The sequence below is a fragment of the Bos indicus x Bos taurus genome, chromosome X, assembly GCF_003369695.1.
Source record: "Bos indicus x Bos taurus breed Angus x Brahman F1 hybrid chromosome X, Bos_hybrid_MaternalHap_v2.0, whole genome shotgun sequence".
NCBI classification, from domain to species: Eukaryota; Metazoa; Chordata; class Mammalia; order Artiodactyla; family Bovidae; genus Bos; species Bos indicus x Bos taurus.
The window spans coordinates 49664468-49682181 of NC_040105.1; the positions used below are offsets into that span (position 1 = coordinate 49664468).

Genomic DNA, 17714 nt, shown 5'->3' on the forward strand with positions numbered 1-17714 from the left:
CATACACACCTTATAGAGAGTTTCATCCCAGATAGATGTCCGGAAGCAAGAGCATTCCAATGGGCGAGACAAACGCCTCAGATCTTCTTCTCGCTCTTTAAAAATCTGAAGTAAAAATACCAATATACTGATCAGCATACAACAGCTATCTTCTCTCACTGCAATCTGAGGTGCAATATTTCAAAATATTTTAAACAGAGGTATTTCATTTTCCACCAGAGGAATTTTTAAATGTGTATCTTGCTTTACAGACTAGGATGGCAGAGATGATTTCAGGTCAGGTCTAAAAAGTGCAACAGCTACTAGAATTCTTCAGGACTGTGCTGCTTATTCTGAGTACTCACTGAGAGTACTATGTTGGAAAATAAAATTCACCATATAGAGAAATCTTAATAAAGGATACCTAACATTCCAAATCACCCAATCTGAGTCACTTTTAAGATAACCATACCAATATCAAGATTTTATCAATCAAAATACTTAAACTTGTATAGATATGTTTCTCTCTCATACACACATGCATATATTCATACATATTATTTCTATACAGCCTGTATTTATTTGGCTACATAGATATAACAACTCATTACACACAAATCAAATAAATACAGCCTGTATTTATTTGGCTACATAGATATAACAACTCATTACACACAAATCTATCTATCTATATATATATAGACACACACACACCCATATGCACATGGAAAAACATCAATTTATACAAATATAAATACATACACAGATATTTTCCAGAGCTTGCATGAGTGTATGTTCAACATTGTGATGGATAATTTTATATAACCAATTTGACTAGGCCATAGGATTCAAACATTTGGTTAAACATCAATTTAGATGTTGCTATGAAGATATTTTTAATGAGATTAATATTTAAATCAATAGACTTTTAGTAAAGCAGATCCCCCTTCAAAATATGAGTAGGCTTTATATAATTGGTTGAAGGCCTTAAGAGAAAAAGACTCCTGTTTCCCAGGAAGAGGGAATTCTGCCTTCCAGACTGCCTTCTGACCCAAGCTTCAACACTGACTCTTTCCTGGGTTATCAGCCTGCCTGTAGATATCAGACTTGCCAGCCTCTGCAATCATATGAGTCAATTCCTTAAAATTAATTCATTCTCTCTCTTATTCTCACATACTTCTTATTTGTTCTCTTTCTCTGAGGAACCTGAGTAATACACACACATATAAGGAAACACTTTATTTTGCTTGAAATTGCTATTCACAGAACACCCTAGCCATTTTACTCTAAAACTTCCAAGTTTGACTCTTTAATGAAAGAGTATACTTCTGTTAATTAAACTTAAAATCCCACAAAGAACATTAATGTATCTTTGGGGATATTTACATAAGCATTTAGAAAACATTAAGTTGATCAATAAAATTATAAGTACTTAAAAAATCCATTGGAATGCTCTAGGATTTTCTGTGGTAAATTGGGCCAGGGAAACAAAACAGAAAACCCTAAACTAACAAACCCTCACAATCTCAAGGCCAAGCTACATACAGAATTTTCAGCTGAATTAAGAAAAAATTAATACTTAGTGAGAGGGAAAAGGAATTAGAAAGGATAGACACTCCAAAGTCCTTTACAGAGTCAAATACTGAACTGTCAAGTTGTTTCTAAAAGCCTGGAAGTTAACCCAGAAACAACAAAACGTACGCAAATACTGGAACACTGAAGGCAATCATATAACTAATTATGGAAAAAAGTATTCTTGACCACAGTTATTATCAAAAAAATTCTTAAGCTAAAGGGGATCCTTAGACTCCTAGGTTCCAACCCTAGGAGGAACCTAGGAGTTCCTAGGAACCGTATTCCTAGAGGAACTGTATTCTTCTATATCACCAGTATATTTTGAAACTGCTTTCCTCAACTTTATTTATTCTTGGAAATAGATAATCTTCACTTTCAGCTTAGACTTTAAAATCCAATCTTCTCATTTTATATTGAGCAAACTAAAGCTGAACTGTATTTGTGACTTGCCAGTCCTGGGGTCTCATAGCTAGCTAGGAGTTTGCCCTTTCTACTGTGTCTTTTCTGGTTTAATCTTTGTGTACTAATCCCCATGGTAGAAAAGAAGATAAATATACCATATCAGTGCAATTATGAGGTCTTGGAATTGTGCCTAACACTGTGTAATTGGCATTTGAATTGGTGCATACCAGTTTCCAAGGTCAATCTAGAGACAGTTGTGACCTTTCTTCATCTCAACCCTGGTGGGTCTTCTAGCCTTGACAATAACTGTCTGTTCTGAAGGACAGTAAAACAAGGGCAGCAAATATATTTTAAAAATATATAAAGCTGCTTAGTGATATCATGTGGTTAGGATCCTTTCCTAAATTTGAACATCATTTGCTTTATCTTTCCCTTACCAGAGAAGGTGTGTTTGTGTTTTTAAAAACAGATGTCAACTTTATTTTGAAAGCCTATACTGAGAATTTTTTTCCCTAAAAATGAATGGTACAAATTTCCCTATATCTCTACAAAAGAAGTTTACAAAGCACATCAATCATTTAGTGCATCACCCTTTCTACTTACCAGGTCTCGTTGATCCTCCTGTACCAGATCCATTTTGTGCACCAAGCAAAAGATTTTGGCATCTGGAGAATTCTGCAGAATGGCCTCCAGGCATGATTGGTAATAGTGCATGTCCTTTTCCAGTTCGCGGCTTTCCACATCAAAGACATAAATCAAAACCTCCACATTTCGGAATATGTTGTCTCGTTGGCTAGTAAAATAATTTTCCATGAAGGTGTCCTGTCTAGGGGGTAAAAGAAAATCTAGGTAGTAAGCAAATATCACTTAATCACTCCTATTTATGATCTATTTTTGTTGGCTTAATCAATGTGAAAGATAATGCTAACATTTCAAATTAAAAGGCAAATGATAATAAACCAGGATGGGCTCACTTTCTTACTTATTAGGCCACACCTTGTACCACATTTTGCCCCCCTCCTTGTGTTCCAAATATATTTGACCTTCTGATAGTTCTAGAGACCCATGGTCTATCCACTATGCTATTCAGTCTGTCTCACATGTCTCATACTTTTACACCTAATTAATGGCTACTTTTTCCACTGGATTTCAGTATAATCCATACTTCCTCACAGAAACCATCCCTGCCCTCACTGACTTGGACAAATCCAGTCACCACAGACCCTTATACCAACACATTGGTCTTATTTGTAACACTCACCACAAGTGTGATATTACACATATTTGTGTGAGTTTTTAATTAAAGACATTCAATTCCCTAGACAGCAGGCTCCATGAAAGGAGGAACTATGGCCATTACTACTTGACATTGTTTCCCAGCTTTTAGCACAGAGCTTAGCACAGAACAACTAACACAGAGTAGTTGTTCAATGAATATTTACTGAATGAATAACTAGTTACACACTCTAAACTATATGAAAATGGCTCCAAGTTAATTTTTTAGTAGATTTTGCTCTTTGCTTCTTAGGCTATATACAGCTTTCCAAGAAATTCTCAATTACCAGCTACTAGAAGAAAACAGTAGTGTTTTGTCCTGAACAAACAAACAAAAAAAAAAAATCAAGGAGTAGTATCAACAACATGGTAGAATGAAAAGCTACCTTTGTCTCTCCCCTTTTATCTACAACCAGTAAAACATTCACAACTCAGCAAAGGTGTTTTTGCCAACACACCAGGATGCTAGAGAATTCCACACACCCACACCTCTAAAGGTGGATGGACTGGAATAGATAAAGGAGGCAGGACCTAAGGAACAGTAAAAGTATTACCTGCAATTCTGATTCTCTAATCAGGGCAGCTAAGCCCACAGACCCATATAACCTGGCAGCAGCAGGGTAGGCAGCGCACACAACTCCAGCCTCCTGGCTGCAGTGACACCCATGACCACAAGTAACTATACAGTAGCAGGAATGGGGGTGGGGGCCCTGTGTCTCCAGCCACTGAGGTTCCTAAGTCTCCAGCCCCCTGTTCTTCCCCAGTAGCAGCAGAGCCTATGAACCTTAGAAAACCAGATAGGGAAGAGGTACTGGTATGAACTTGGCTCCCCCTACCCCTTCCCCCTGCAGTGGCAGAGCCTATGACTCAGAGGATACTGGAAGCAAGGGAAGAACCACCATCCAGGTACACCATGAAGCTTCTGCCAGTTCAACAGGCAGAAGCAAGGTGCCAATGAGCCTGAAAACACAAGAAGTGATAATGAGCACAAGAGCAGGGGGCACACTTCTGACAGAGATAGCTCAGGTAAGATAAACCAAAGACTTATACTAAAGGGCCACCTATGGAAAAAGAAAAGACCTCTAATTTCTAACCGGTTCCATATCACATGCTCTGTCAGAAGAAGCATCAGGAAGAACCACAGTAACACTGCACCACAAAAAGAAAATGACAATTCTCCAGAAATCAAACATAAAGTCAAAGAATAATGTGATCTAACTGATAGAGAATTTAAAATAGCTATCATGAAGAAACTCAACAAGCTACAAAAACTCAGAAAGGCACCTCAATGAGCTTAGGAATAAAACTAATAAACAGAAATGCTTTACCAAAAAGATTGAAACTTTAAGAAAGAACTAAAATTCTGGAGCTGAAAACTCATAATAAATGAGATGAAGAATGCATTAAAAAGCACTGGAAATGAAGCAGACCATATGAAAGAGAGAATTAGCAAATATGAAGATAGAAATCTAAGATGCAAAACAAAGAGGAAATTCTATAAGAGCTATCTGACTCTTTTAGTAGGGCAACATTAGGATAGTGGACATCCCAGAGGGAGAAGGGAGCAGAGTTTACAAAAGCTGAGGGAGTTTATCAACACTAGAGCTGCCTTACGAGAGATGCTGAACAGAGTTCTTATACCAGAAACAAAAAGACAAAAGTACACAAAACTTGGCATAAATAAAGTGATAAATGGGTTTCCTCGATGGCTCAGTGGTAAAGAATCCACTTGCAATGCAGAAGATGTGGGTTTGATCTGCGGGTCAGGAAGATCCCCCGAAGAAGGAAATGGCAACCCACTCCAGGATTTTTGCCTAAAAAATCTCATGGACAGAGGAGCCTGGAGGGCTACAGTCCAAAAGGTTATAAAGAGTTGAACACAACTCAGCATGAGCATGAGAAGGTGACAGAATCAGAAAATTGCAACTGTCAGAACAGGTTTTTAAATGCTTTATTATAGCATAAAGGTTAAAAGGGGAGAAAATGCAAAAAAAATAACTATAGCTACTTTAATTTGGTAACAAACTCACAATATAAAAAGGGGAAGTTTGAGACAACAAAAACACAAAAGAGAAAGAGGAAAACCATGTAGTTAAATGAAGATAAGATGCCATTAACAGAAAAAGGACTATTTATCTATGTGATATTTGATATACAGTTCATGGTAATTGCAAGACATTAATCTACAATGGAGACACAAAACGTACAAAAAGAGGAAACTGAGGAAAATATCAGAAAACTACCAACCAAAAATGGCAGACAGAAACACAAGGAAAATAAACAATAAAAATATAGAGCAAGTAGAAAACAAAAGATAAAATGGCAGTACTAAGTCCTCATCCATCAATAATAACCCAAAATGTAAGTGAACTGAATTCATATGAAAAGACACAGAGCAGCTGGATGGGTTATAAAGTAAGACCCATATTAAAAAATCAGAAACAAAAGATACCATAAAAATACAAAGGATGAGAATAACAAAAGATACCACAGAAATACAAAGGATTGTAAGAGAATATTCCAACAAATTGGACAACCTAGAAAAAAATGGACAAAATCTTAGAATCATAAAATCTTCTAAGACTGAACCATGAAGAAATAAGACAATTCGAACAGGCTGACCACTAGTACAGACATTGAAATAGTAATTAAAAAACTACCGAAAAACAAAAGCCCAGGACCAGATGGCTTCAGATGAATTTCATCAAACATTCAAGGAAGATTTAATAACTAGCCTTCTCAAACTACTCCAATAAATTGAAGAGAAGGGAACACTTCCTAACTCATTTTATGAAGCCAATATCACCCTAATACCAAGTCAGACAAAGCCAACACACACAAAAGGAAAATTACCAGCCAGTATCTCTGATGCACATAGATGCAAAAATAGTCAACAAAATAACAGCAAACCAAATACAATACATTTAAAGGATCATGCACCATGATCAGTGGGATTTACTCTAGGGATACATGGATGTTTCAACACCTGCAAATCAATCCATGTGATATACTACATTAATAAAATGAAGTATATAAATCATATGATTACTTCAGTAACTGCAGAGAAAACATTTGACAAAATTCAACATAAATTTATTATAAAACTCATTAAAGTAGGTATAAAAGGAATGTACATCAACATAATAAAGGCTGTATATGATAAACCCACAGCTAACATCATACTCATTGGTGAAAAACTGAAAGCTTTTCTCTAAAATCTGGAACAAGACAAGAATGCCCACCATCAACATAGTACTGGAAATCCTAGCCAGAGCAATTAGGCAAGAAAAGGAAATAAAAGATATCTAAATTGGAAAGGAAGAAGTAAAACTGATTTGTAGATGACATGATTTTGTATAAAATCCTAAAGTCTCCACCAAAAAAAAAAAATAAACAAATACAGTAAAGTTGAAGGATACAAAATCAATATACAAAAACCTGTTGTGTTTCTATACACTAATAATGAGATAGAGAGATTAAGTAAACAATCCCATTTATAACTATGACAAAAAGAATAAGATATCTAGAAGTAAATTTAACCAAGGAGGTAAAAGAACTATACCTTGAAATCTATAAATTGCTGATAAAAAAGAACTGAAGAAACAAATAAATGGGAAGATATTGTGTGCTCTTGGATTAGAAAAATATTGTTAAAATGTGTCTATAATGCAAGGCAATATACAAAATGAATATAATCCCTATTAAAATTCCAAGAAATTTTTTTATAGAAATAGAAGAAATAATCCTAAAGTTTGTATGGAATTACAAAAGACACAAATAGTGAAAGTAATTCTGGATAAAAGAACAAAGCTGGAGCTATAACAGTCCCTGATTTCAAAATACTACAAAGCCACAGTAATCAAAACTGCATGGTATTAGAAGAAAAATAGATACAGATCAAGGGGCAGAACCGAGAGTCTAGAAAACTATGCATATACAGAAACTAATTTATGGCAAAGAAGCAAAGAATATGCAATGGACAAAGTATAGTCTCTTCAATAAATGGTGTTGGAAAAAATGAAGAGCAACATACAAAAAAAGGAAAAAAAAAAAAAAAAAGAAACTAGACCAATCTCAAACCATACAGAAATAAAATGAAACTAATCTCATACCATATAGAAAAATTAACTGAAAATGGAAAATTGTTTAAAGACTTCAACACAATATTTAAAACCATAAAACTCCTAGAAGAAAACTTAAGCAGTATGGTATTTGACATCAGTTTTAGCAATATCTTTCTAGATATGTCTCCATAGGCAAGGGAAACAGAAATAAAAATAAACAAATGGAACTACAAAAAACTAAAAAGCTTCTCCACAGCAAAAGAAACCAACAATAGAACAGACAACCTACTGAATGGGAAAAGACATTCAAATCATACATCTGATAAGGTGCTAATATCCAAAATATATAAAGAATTCACATAAACTCATCATCATCAACAACAAAACAATCTGATTAAAAAATGGGCAGAGCAGCTGAATAGACATTTTTCCAAAGGTATGCAAATGGTTAACAGGAGCATGAAAAGATGTTCAATGTCACTGATTACTAGGGAAATATAAATGTAAACCACAATAATCATCTAAGGCCTGTTACACTGGTTATTAGCAAAAGGGTAGGAATAACAAGTGGATAAGTAACAAGTGGAAAAAGGGGAACCTTTATAAGCTCTTTGTGGGAATGTAAATTGGTGCAGCCAGTATGGAAGAAATATGTTGTTGCTGTTGTTCAGTTGCCAAGTTGTGTCAGACTCTTTGCGATTCCATGAGCACAAGAAGCTCCTCTGTCCTCCACTATCTCCTGGAGTTTGCTCAAATTCATGTCCATTGAGTTGGTGATGCTATCTAACCATCTTTCCCAGCATTAAAGCCTTTTCAGTGAATTGGACTCTTTGTATCAGGTGGCCAAAGTACTGGAGCTTCAGCTTCAGCATCAGTCTCTTCAGTGAATATTCAGGTTGATTTCCTTTAGGAATGACTGGCTTGATCTCCTTGCTTTCCAAGGGGCTCTCAAGATCTTTCTTTTATACTTCTTTGTATTCTTGCCACCTCTTCTTCATCTCTTCTCCTTTTGTTAGGTCCTTACTGTTTCTGTCCTTTATTGTGGATTCTCATGATAAAGAAAGAAATATGGAGTGTCCTCAAAAAAATCAAGACTACAACTACCAGCTATCCCACTTCTGGATATTTATTCAAAGAATATGAAAACACTAACTTGAAAAGATACATGCACCCCTATGTTCACTGTGGCATTATTTGTAGTAGATAAGATATGGAAACCACCTAAGTGTCGATCAAGAGATGAATGGATAAAAAAGATGTCATATCTATATATAATGTACTACTATTCACCCATAAAAAAGATGAAAACTTGGCATATGCAACAACATGAATGGATCTTGAGGATATTATTTTAAGTGAAATAAGTCAGGTGGACAAATACCATATGATCTTACTCATCATACAAAAAGTAATAAATAAATTTACAAATCAAACTAAAAAAAAACATATAGATATAGAAAAAAGAGTAGTGGTTATGGGAAGGAAAGGGGCAGGAGGTGGGTGGAAAGGATAAAGGGGGTAAACTGTATGGATAGAAACTATATTTTGGGTTGTAAGCATGCTGTAGGGTATACAGAAGCAGAAATACAATGTTGTACACATGAAATCTATATGATGGTAAAAACCAATGTTACCTCAACAAAAATTAAATCTTAAAAAAAAAAAAACAAAAATGAAAGAACTATATAAATAAAGAAGGAAAGAAAAAAGATATGTACTATGAAGTCTTTTGTCATAGCCACCAAAGACTGTGTATGTTAATCTAGTGTGGTGTAACTTTCAATGCTTTTCTTACTATGTGATACACAGAAGGTTATCAACAGGAATTTGCTGAGTGAATGTTGAATAGATTTCTAGAAAACAAGAATAATCATTGAATTGGGGTGGGGGTTTCTGGTAAATTTAACTTTCTAAATTTCTGGAGGCTATTCTGAAAATCTATGGTTTTTCTTTCCTAAAGGAAATAATCTAGCATGAAACCTGGCTTTTGGCATGCTGTCAATAAATAGCAGTTCCTTTACAAAAAATCGTGAGCGTAGCTTCTAGTCCTACACTCTGCTATCAAGTTGCTATGTGACCTTGGGAGATTCATGATCTCACTGGACTTCAGCTGCCTTATCTGTAAAAATGACAATAACATGTTAGTAACTAAAAGCAAAGGACTTGGACTAATCTCTTGATACAGATTACAGAATTGAAATCAATGATACTGAAGACGGATTTACATGGAGGAAGCTACTAATGTGTTAAGTGAACCACCTGTTAGCAATAATGAAGTTGTTTTTCTGATCTGTTATTCTTTCACCAAATACTCATTAAGCACCTATTCCCTAGTTGGCTCTATACTAGGAGCTAGGAGATACTGAGCTAATTATAACATTTCTTTACTTTGTGAGGCACTCTGAAATGTGTGTGTGTATGCATATATATACACATATATATATATATATATATATACACACACACACATAATTTCAATCATCAAAACTTTATGGGTTTTTACCATCATTATTCCTATTATACACACGAAAAAGCTGTAGCTCAGAGTGTTTAAATGATCTATCCAAGATAACACAGCTAACAGAGCTGAGATACAAACCCCAATCTAATTCCATAGCCTAAGGGCTCCTAATTATTGTGTACTATATATTGCTACTGTAGCATAGAGATGCAAGAATAGAAAGCACACCATATGGAAGGGAGCACCATATGCACAGTGAATGTGTATTTGTGATGGGATATTCTGGAAGTGTGTTGGACATGAGTGGAAAAACTATCTCCTATTCCTCCAACAGTGGGAAACTCAGCTAGAGAACTGAGATCCAAATAACTGCTTAGATTGCCTGGAGATAATTATTAAAATACCAAAGAATGAGGTGGTATGGTGTGATAGCTAAGAGCTCAGCATTGGTGTTAGGCCGCTTGAGACAGAAACCTAATTTCTTCATTTGAAAAAGAGAAGGATGATGGATCCCATACCATAGATATTTAGATATAGCTTGTGTGAATACTGCTTAAACATGTCAAATATAGAGGGCATTTTCACAATATAATAGAAAAGTCAGATATCTTCATTCAATCAAGTGCCAATTCTGAAGTAATTTTTATCTAATGTATCTATTACAAATGATAATTACTCTACTATATTAGCTGTGTCCATGGGGTTGCAAAGAGTCAGACACAATTTAGTGACTAAACAGCAGCAATAACATTCTCTGTGCTGATTATACTAGATGCCATGATTATTGTCATTGACCTCATGAAGAATTAAGCAGATGGTACTTACCCACCACAGTCCCACAGGTTCAATACCAGGTTTCCCAGAAACCGAACATGAGAATGTTCTACATCAACTGGAAAACAAATATGATAAATCTAGTAATTGTAGCATGCAAGATGAAATTCAAAATAAAGCACTAACCCATGGAATTTAGAAGGACCAAAGTGGAGTGAAATGCTCAAAGCTACAAGAAGAAGGTGATTTTCAGCTTAGCAGTGTGGTTTAGTGGCAAGGTGGGCACCTAAACTATCCTGAGCTACAGAAATGGCTTTCATGTAAGTCATTATATTTTAGTAGTTTTAGTGCTTAGAGAAGAAACAATCTCCAATTATAATACTGTTAAAACTTCAACATGTAAGACAGACATATACCATTTAATAGCTCTTTTCTGACCTATCAATACATTCCACAAAAAATTTAAAATTAAAAAGGACAACAAAAACCAAATACAAACAAACATAAAACATAACCAAACTCACTCCCTCTACTGATTTTCTTATTTTGATTAATGACCCTATCATTTTCCCATTTTGAGGGGGTCATTTTTGACTCCTCTGTCCACATTCAATTCATTGCTATTCCCAATTCCATTCTTTGTTTCACTATCTGCTACTAATATTAGGGAAGGCTCTTACCTTCTCAAGCCTATACAGCTACAGTAGCTCCATAATTACCTCCCACCAGGAAGCCTTGGGGGCTTCCCCAATGGCTCAAACAGTAAAGAATCCGCCTGCACTGCAGGTAACACAGGAGATGAGGGTTCAATTTCTGGGTCAGGAAGATTCCCTGGAGGAGGAATGGCAACCCACTCCAGCATTCTTGCCTAGAAAATCCCAAGGACAGAGGAGCCTGGTGGGCTACTGTCCATAGGGTCGCAAAGAGTTGGACATGACTGAGCATGCACACACTCAGTCTCAGGAAGCCTTACTCACTTTACTTCATCCTATAGACTGCTGCCAGGTTCATCTTCTTAACACTACTTTGAACATGTCACTCCCCATTTTATAAACTTTCAGTGGCTCCTCCATGCCTACAGAGGGGCATGCAAGGTCCTTCAGAATTTGGCTTCCAATCTACCTTTATGTTCCCCAATGAATCACATTAATAAAGCCTTTTGCTCCAGTCCAATTTTATTCACAGTTTATTCACAGTCCTTCCAAGCCCCTTTACCTCCCCAGCCTCCAACACACCTTATATCAGGGGTCGCAAACTTGCTAATAGGAGCCAGGCCAGTAAACGTACAAGTGTGAAGTTGATCATGCATGGAGAGTAAACATCCACCAAAGGGGACAATGGAATGGGCAGCAATCACTTAGCTCTAGCTCATTTGCCATGCAGGAACATGGGCTCAGGATTTCCAGATCTTTAAATTTTTCAATAGTAGCAGGAAATCCAGAGTTTTTGTGGAAACTTTTACATATTGATAACTAATTCCAATTTTTCTAAAACATTGCACAGGCCAAACAAAACACATCTACAGGCCTTATCCAGCATACGAGCTGCCTGTTTGCGACCTCTGCTTTCCATGTCCCTCCCCACCCTATACTTTGTCTATTCTGTCCATCTGCCTAGAAAATCTTCCCCACCTTTCTTCCAAAGTTAGATTCATCTTCTAAGACCCAGCTTAAACCCCACTTCCTCTAAAAACCCTACCTAGCCACCCCCACTTACCATCATCACGCCCTCTGAATTCATTTAAACATTTATTAAGCATCTACTCTCTGCCAGGCACTAAAAAATCATAAGGAATAATAATGAAAATTCTTTTCCTGGAAATTTCTTGAAGTCTAGCAATTATCATCTATATAATTTCTGTAACAGTTAATCAACACACAGTGGTGTTTCTTCTCTATCTTGAAGCTGTTGCTTAAACTGACTGCTATCTAACTTTGTGGAATTTTATCTTCTAATAAACTAGATTATAAGCAGCAAAGCATTACTTAAAAAATATGGGCATTGGAATCAAACAGCTCTTAGCTCAAATACCCATCCTACCTCTCTGTGTGACCTTGGGTAAGTCACTTAACCTCTGAGTATCAGTTTCCTCTTCTATTAGGAAAAAAGGTGGGAGGCATACTATTGACCTCACAGGATTAAAGGGATTATCATACATCAAGTGCCTGGCATGTAGTAGTTGCTCAAACTATTTCCCTTTTCCCCCTTTTTCCCCCTCCTTGGAAAAGGAATCATATCTTACATGTCTTTGTATTTCCAACAGAGTCTACGAGAGAGTAGGTGCTCAAGCTGCTATTAATTTGAAGACTATGTAAACGGTCTAGTACTAAAAAAAAATGGAAAGAAGTGCTACTGAGAAAGGGAAAGACAATAACAAAAGAAGTGACAGGATTCAGTGACTTTAGATATGGAGCACATAGGATAAAAATCTGGTTTCTACTCCCATATCATAAAAATCAAGTGACCAATGGCCCCATTACCAAATCCAGTGGACTTTTTAGTCCTTGTCTTACTTTCTGCACATGACACTGTTGACTATTCTCTTCTCAAAAAAATTCTCTTCTCTTGGCCTCTGATAGGAGACCTATAAATGCTCCAGCAGGTCCTCTCTCACAGGTTCCTATTCTTCTTTCTGTCCCTTAAATGTTGGAGTTCTTCAGGATTCCATCTTTGGCCACGTACTCTTCTATGTATTCTTCCCCCCCAGGCAAGCTAATCAATTCATATTATTTTAACATTTGGATACTGATAATCCATAATTATGTATCTATAATACAGATTTCTCTCTTCCCTTTCTGAATCAAATGACATCTTCATTTGCATATACTGCAAGTATCCCAAACTCAATATATCCAAATATAACATCATCTCCCCATTCTTCCCACAAAATCTATTCCTCTTTTAGTCTTCGCTAATTCAATGATTTTAACCAGGTGACTAAGCCCAAACCTTAAGTTTTATCCTGAGTTCACTCTTTCCTGCTTCATTCCCCCAAAACATACCAGCAAGTCCTGATGACTTTACCTCTTAAATATATCCCAAATCCATTTGCTTCTCAACATATTCACTACTACTACCCTAACCCAAGTTAAGACCCCATCATCTCTTACCTGGTCTACTAAAAAGAGTTCCCTAATTTGTCAATCTGTCTCTTCCCTTGCCTCTCTCCAATCTAACATCCATATTACAGATATAATGATCTCTCTACAATGCAGATTTTATTTAATCCATCTTTAAAAAGAAAAATAATAACGGCTCTATGCATGACTGCATACACTCAGAAAAAATAAGGCCAGAAGGATAACCTCAAATTATTAGTGGTGGTTGTCCATAGGAAGTAGGCCTGAGAATGAGGGACTTTTCACAAGTATTACTTTTGTAATTAAAGTTGAAAATTAAAAATAATGAAATCTGATCATATTACTTTTCTGTTAGAAACACTGTAAGGGTTTCCCTCCAACTTCAGTTTAAACTACCTGACTTGGCATACAGGGCATTTTATGATCTAACCCCCACTCTCTGCCTCTCTTTTCAGTCTCAGTTCTCCTACAGAGCCCTCTGGCTCTCCTAGTTTTCCTGTCTTGCTATCATAAGAGCAACTGGAAAGAACCAAGAACAGAGCTTTGAGAAATCACATACACTTATGGGGCAGAAAGAAGAAATTCTTTTTCTTTTAAAGGGATGGATGATTAAAGATAAAGGAATAAAACCAGGGTAATAAAGCATTAAATAAAAGCCAAGAGATCAGAGAATTTTGAGAAGGTAGGAAATCTTGGAGTTGTCAACAGTGTTTGAGACTAAAATACTTCATAAGCACAATTTTTATTGACAAGTTTACTATTCCAACAAACATTTTAATAGCCCCCTAATAAATAAATACCACCATTCTGATCCTTACTTCAAATTCCAAAACACAGTACACTCTAAGTTTAATAAAATGAAACCGGACTTTTTTCAGCAATGACAACTAGAAAAACACTAAAACATTCAAGGTGATATAATATTTTAGAATATGTACTCTTTCACTACTTTTAAAGAAAATCAGCAATTGAACAAAAATGAATAGTAAGCAAAAATCAATATACTATACATATTTTTATTTAGGCCATAAGTTTAGCAGTAGAACTCAGACCTTTCTTCCAGAAATGACAAGCTAGTTAATGATACAATAAAGCATTAAGGTCAACATAATATTTTGAAGTATACTTTTACAAACTTTAAGAAATACAGTAAATACTAACAAAGTATTATCAATAAAGGTCCCACTTGAGATAGCCCCAAGAGCCCTGTCCCATCCACAGGAAGCTCCAGAAAAACATTTGTTAAATAAATGGCCTGTTTAAATGTACAGGGTTCATATAATTTGCAACACTCTGTTCATAACTTTTTAATGAAGCTGCTAGATTATTTCAAAACTATTTTAAGTAGCTTGACTAGCTCTGAAATTTGGGTGATAAGACTATTCACTAGACTCAAAGTAGTCATTCAACTCTGATTAGCTAATGACAAAAATATTAATTGGACTAGAAAACAACTTCAATGAAAGGTGCAGAACTTAAAACACAAAGAGAAGTGTGCCAGAAATTGCAGCTATAGCATAATGAATAAAGCAGGCGCACAGACTGACATTCCAGCTCTAACACTCATGAGTTGAGTGAGCTTAACTTCAGGGTCATATTTTCTTCATCTATTAAAATGAAGTTCATATGAGAACTGAAGTAAATAGAACAGCATATAATTAAACATTACCTTCATCTGTTCTACTGAAACCATTTGATTAAGGTCCAAGTATTAAACTTGGAAGAACAGAAAAAAATTAAAATATAGCCAATCAAAACAGGGAGGAGTCTGAATAGGTACTTTCTAGAAGGAAATATCTTAAGGCATAATAGATGATAGGACCCTGTCCTGACCAAAATTTTTGATAAATGACTTAGATGAAAACTAGATGAGATGCTTATCAAATGTAAAAATTGCACATAGCTAGGAAGGATAGTTAACATATCAGATGAGCAAATAAGTAGCTAAAATGAAAATAGGATCCAACTCCTTTTCTATGGATAAGGAAACTGAGGCCCAGTGAGATAGTAACTTGTTCTAGATTTCAAAGTTAACCTTTCATGGGCTAAAACAATCAAAACTGAATAATTCAATAAACATTTATTCATATGTTCAAAATATTTTCTGCACAAGAATCAGAAGGAGGATTTGTGTTTTAATAAAAATATATGTGAAAAGGAATTTTTTTTTTTAGTATGACTCAGTATAAAGAAAGACACTCCACAGAAGGAGAGTAGGGGCTGGACTGTGCTAACAACACTGTAACACCCAGGACAAGAGATGTACTAGTCATACTCTCCTGTGATTAGACCATGTCTTCATTTAAATCTCAGCTCTAAAAAATATAGACATACTCAAACAAGTCCTTAAAAATGCTTCAAAATGATGTCAACTGAGAGAGAGATGGAGGAACCAGAGATTTTTAACTTAAGGAAGATAAGATTTGGGAGGCAAGGGATGGCTAGGATAGATTGAGACATTAATCATACTAAAATATTTGCATAGACTCAAGAGAACAGAAAGGGTACCAACTAACAGAAATAAAGGGAAATAGGGCTTTAACTAAGAAATAACTTTCTAATCATTAAAGCTTATCCAATTATGAGAGTCTATACTATACTCTAAGCACTTCAAGAACAGAAAAGAAGTTTCTTTCTCCTTTGTATCCTAGCATTTGGAACATAGGGGTGTTTTAAAAATGTCTGTTGTTCTTGAAACCAGAATGAAATAACTTTGCAAGTAGTAGGTAGCTTGTCCCTAAAAGTGTTCAAGATGCTAGTAACCCAGATCAGGAAAAATTGAAAGCCAGGTAGGACAATGGTTTTGTTACCTAGAGGCCAAGGACCAAGGAAGAATCTAAAAATGCTTGGATGCTACAAAATGAAATGGCATTATAGCCTAAAGACAGAAAGGGTCTCCCAGGAGCATAGGTCCACTGGGCATCCATGGCAGCCCAGCTAGCTTGTACTAAGAAATCAGATTTAAGATTCAAACCGTAAAGGGCAATGAAACATTTCTCAAGTCAAAGCTTGAATTCCAACAAGATATCTATGTATATCTAGGAAGAGAAATAGCAAAGTACACATCCAGATAACCTTCCTCTGACAGCCTCCCAACCCCAGCAATTTACCTTTTAATAAGACTAGGACTAACTACTGCTTTAAAAATCATAGATTTAATGTTATATTTGCTAATACCTATAAATTAATGTATTTTTACATAATAACAGTTAAAAACAAATACCCTCCCCCACATAAAAAATGAACAAACAAAAGGACCCCTATGCTTCTTGAGAAAGAACAGGATAAAAATGAAGTTGGACAAGGATATCCCACTTGGTAAGCAACCTAGAAAGGAAAGAACTTCTCCAAGAGAGCCAGCAGTAGTAACCAGAATTAGGTCACATCCTTCTGAGTGAGAAGGAATGAAAAAAAAAGGAAAAGTGCTCAAAAACAAATCTGTCAGTCTCTGTATCACCAAGTTACTGCAACCAAGTGTGTTATTCAGATTAAGATCACATGACTTTACAATAAGATAAAACATCTTACTTGTTGCACCAAGACGACGTGTGTCTCTTGCAATATAATTTGCAAAGATAATAGACCTCATGCTGGTCTTACCCGATCCACTTTTACCCATCAATAGCACCTAAAGACAAAATGGGAAAAAAAGAAAAGAAAGAAGTCAGCAATCAAGGGCAAATAAAATCTAAAGGGATCTATTTATCTCTTGAACTTGATGTTTTACTGAGTGACAGTCCACACAACCTAAAGTGGATACTTGTAAATGACTAGTTCTCTGACCAATGTGAACATGGAGGTACCTATAATTCCAGAGACCAGTCACTTACCTGTCATAAGTCACACTTTCTCTTGGTGATAGAATCACAGTGAATTTACCATGTTATAAATATATTATATCATACATTCAGTATTACATTAGTGAAATAAAGGAAACTTCAATAATATGATGAAAGGAATCAACTTAACAGGAAACTCTCATAATCTAATATTTTATGCACTGCACTATCTGTCATGGTATTTCAGTATAAACGAAAATTCACCCTCCTACTCAGAGTCAACCTTATCACTTCTGCCATTAATTTCATCCCTTTTACTCACCTT

The 17714-nt window shown here is 35.7% G+C and overlaps 1 protein-coding gene across 2 annotated transcripts in view; it reads right to left on the minus strand.

Moving 5' to 3' along the window:
* Window positions 1-17714, minus strand: part of RRAGB (Ras related GTP binding B) — a 41173-nt gene that overhangs the window by 16819 nt on the left and 6640 nt on the right. The window contains exons 3-7 of one of the 2 annotated variants that reach the window (XM_027533939.1): window positions 17139-17238; window positions 12773-12856; window positions 10582-10648; window positions 2560-2782; window positions 10-105 (exon numbers count right to left, since the gene is read on the minus strand). In XM_027533939.1, the coding sequence (XP_027389740.1) occupies window positions 10-105; window positions 2560-2782; window positions 10582-10648; window positions 12773-12856; window positions 17139-17238 (570 nt within the window). The remainder of the gene's footprint in view (window positions 1-9; window positions 106-2559; window positions 2783-10581; window positions 10649-12772; window positions 12857-17138; window positions 17239-17714) is intronic. The other variant, XM_027533940.1, reaches the window with a different exon arrangement.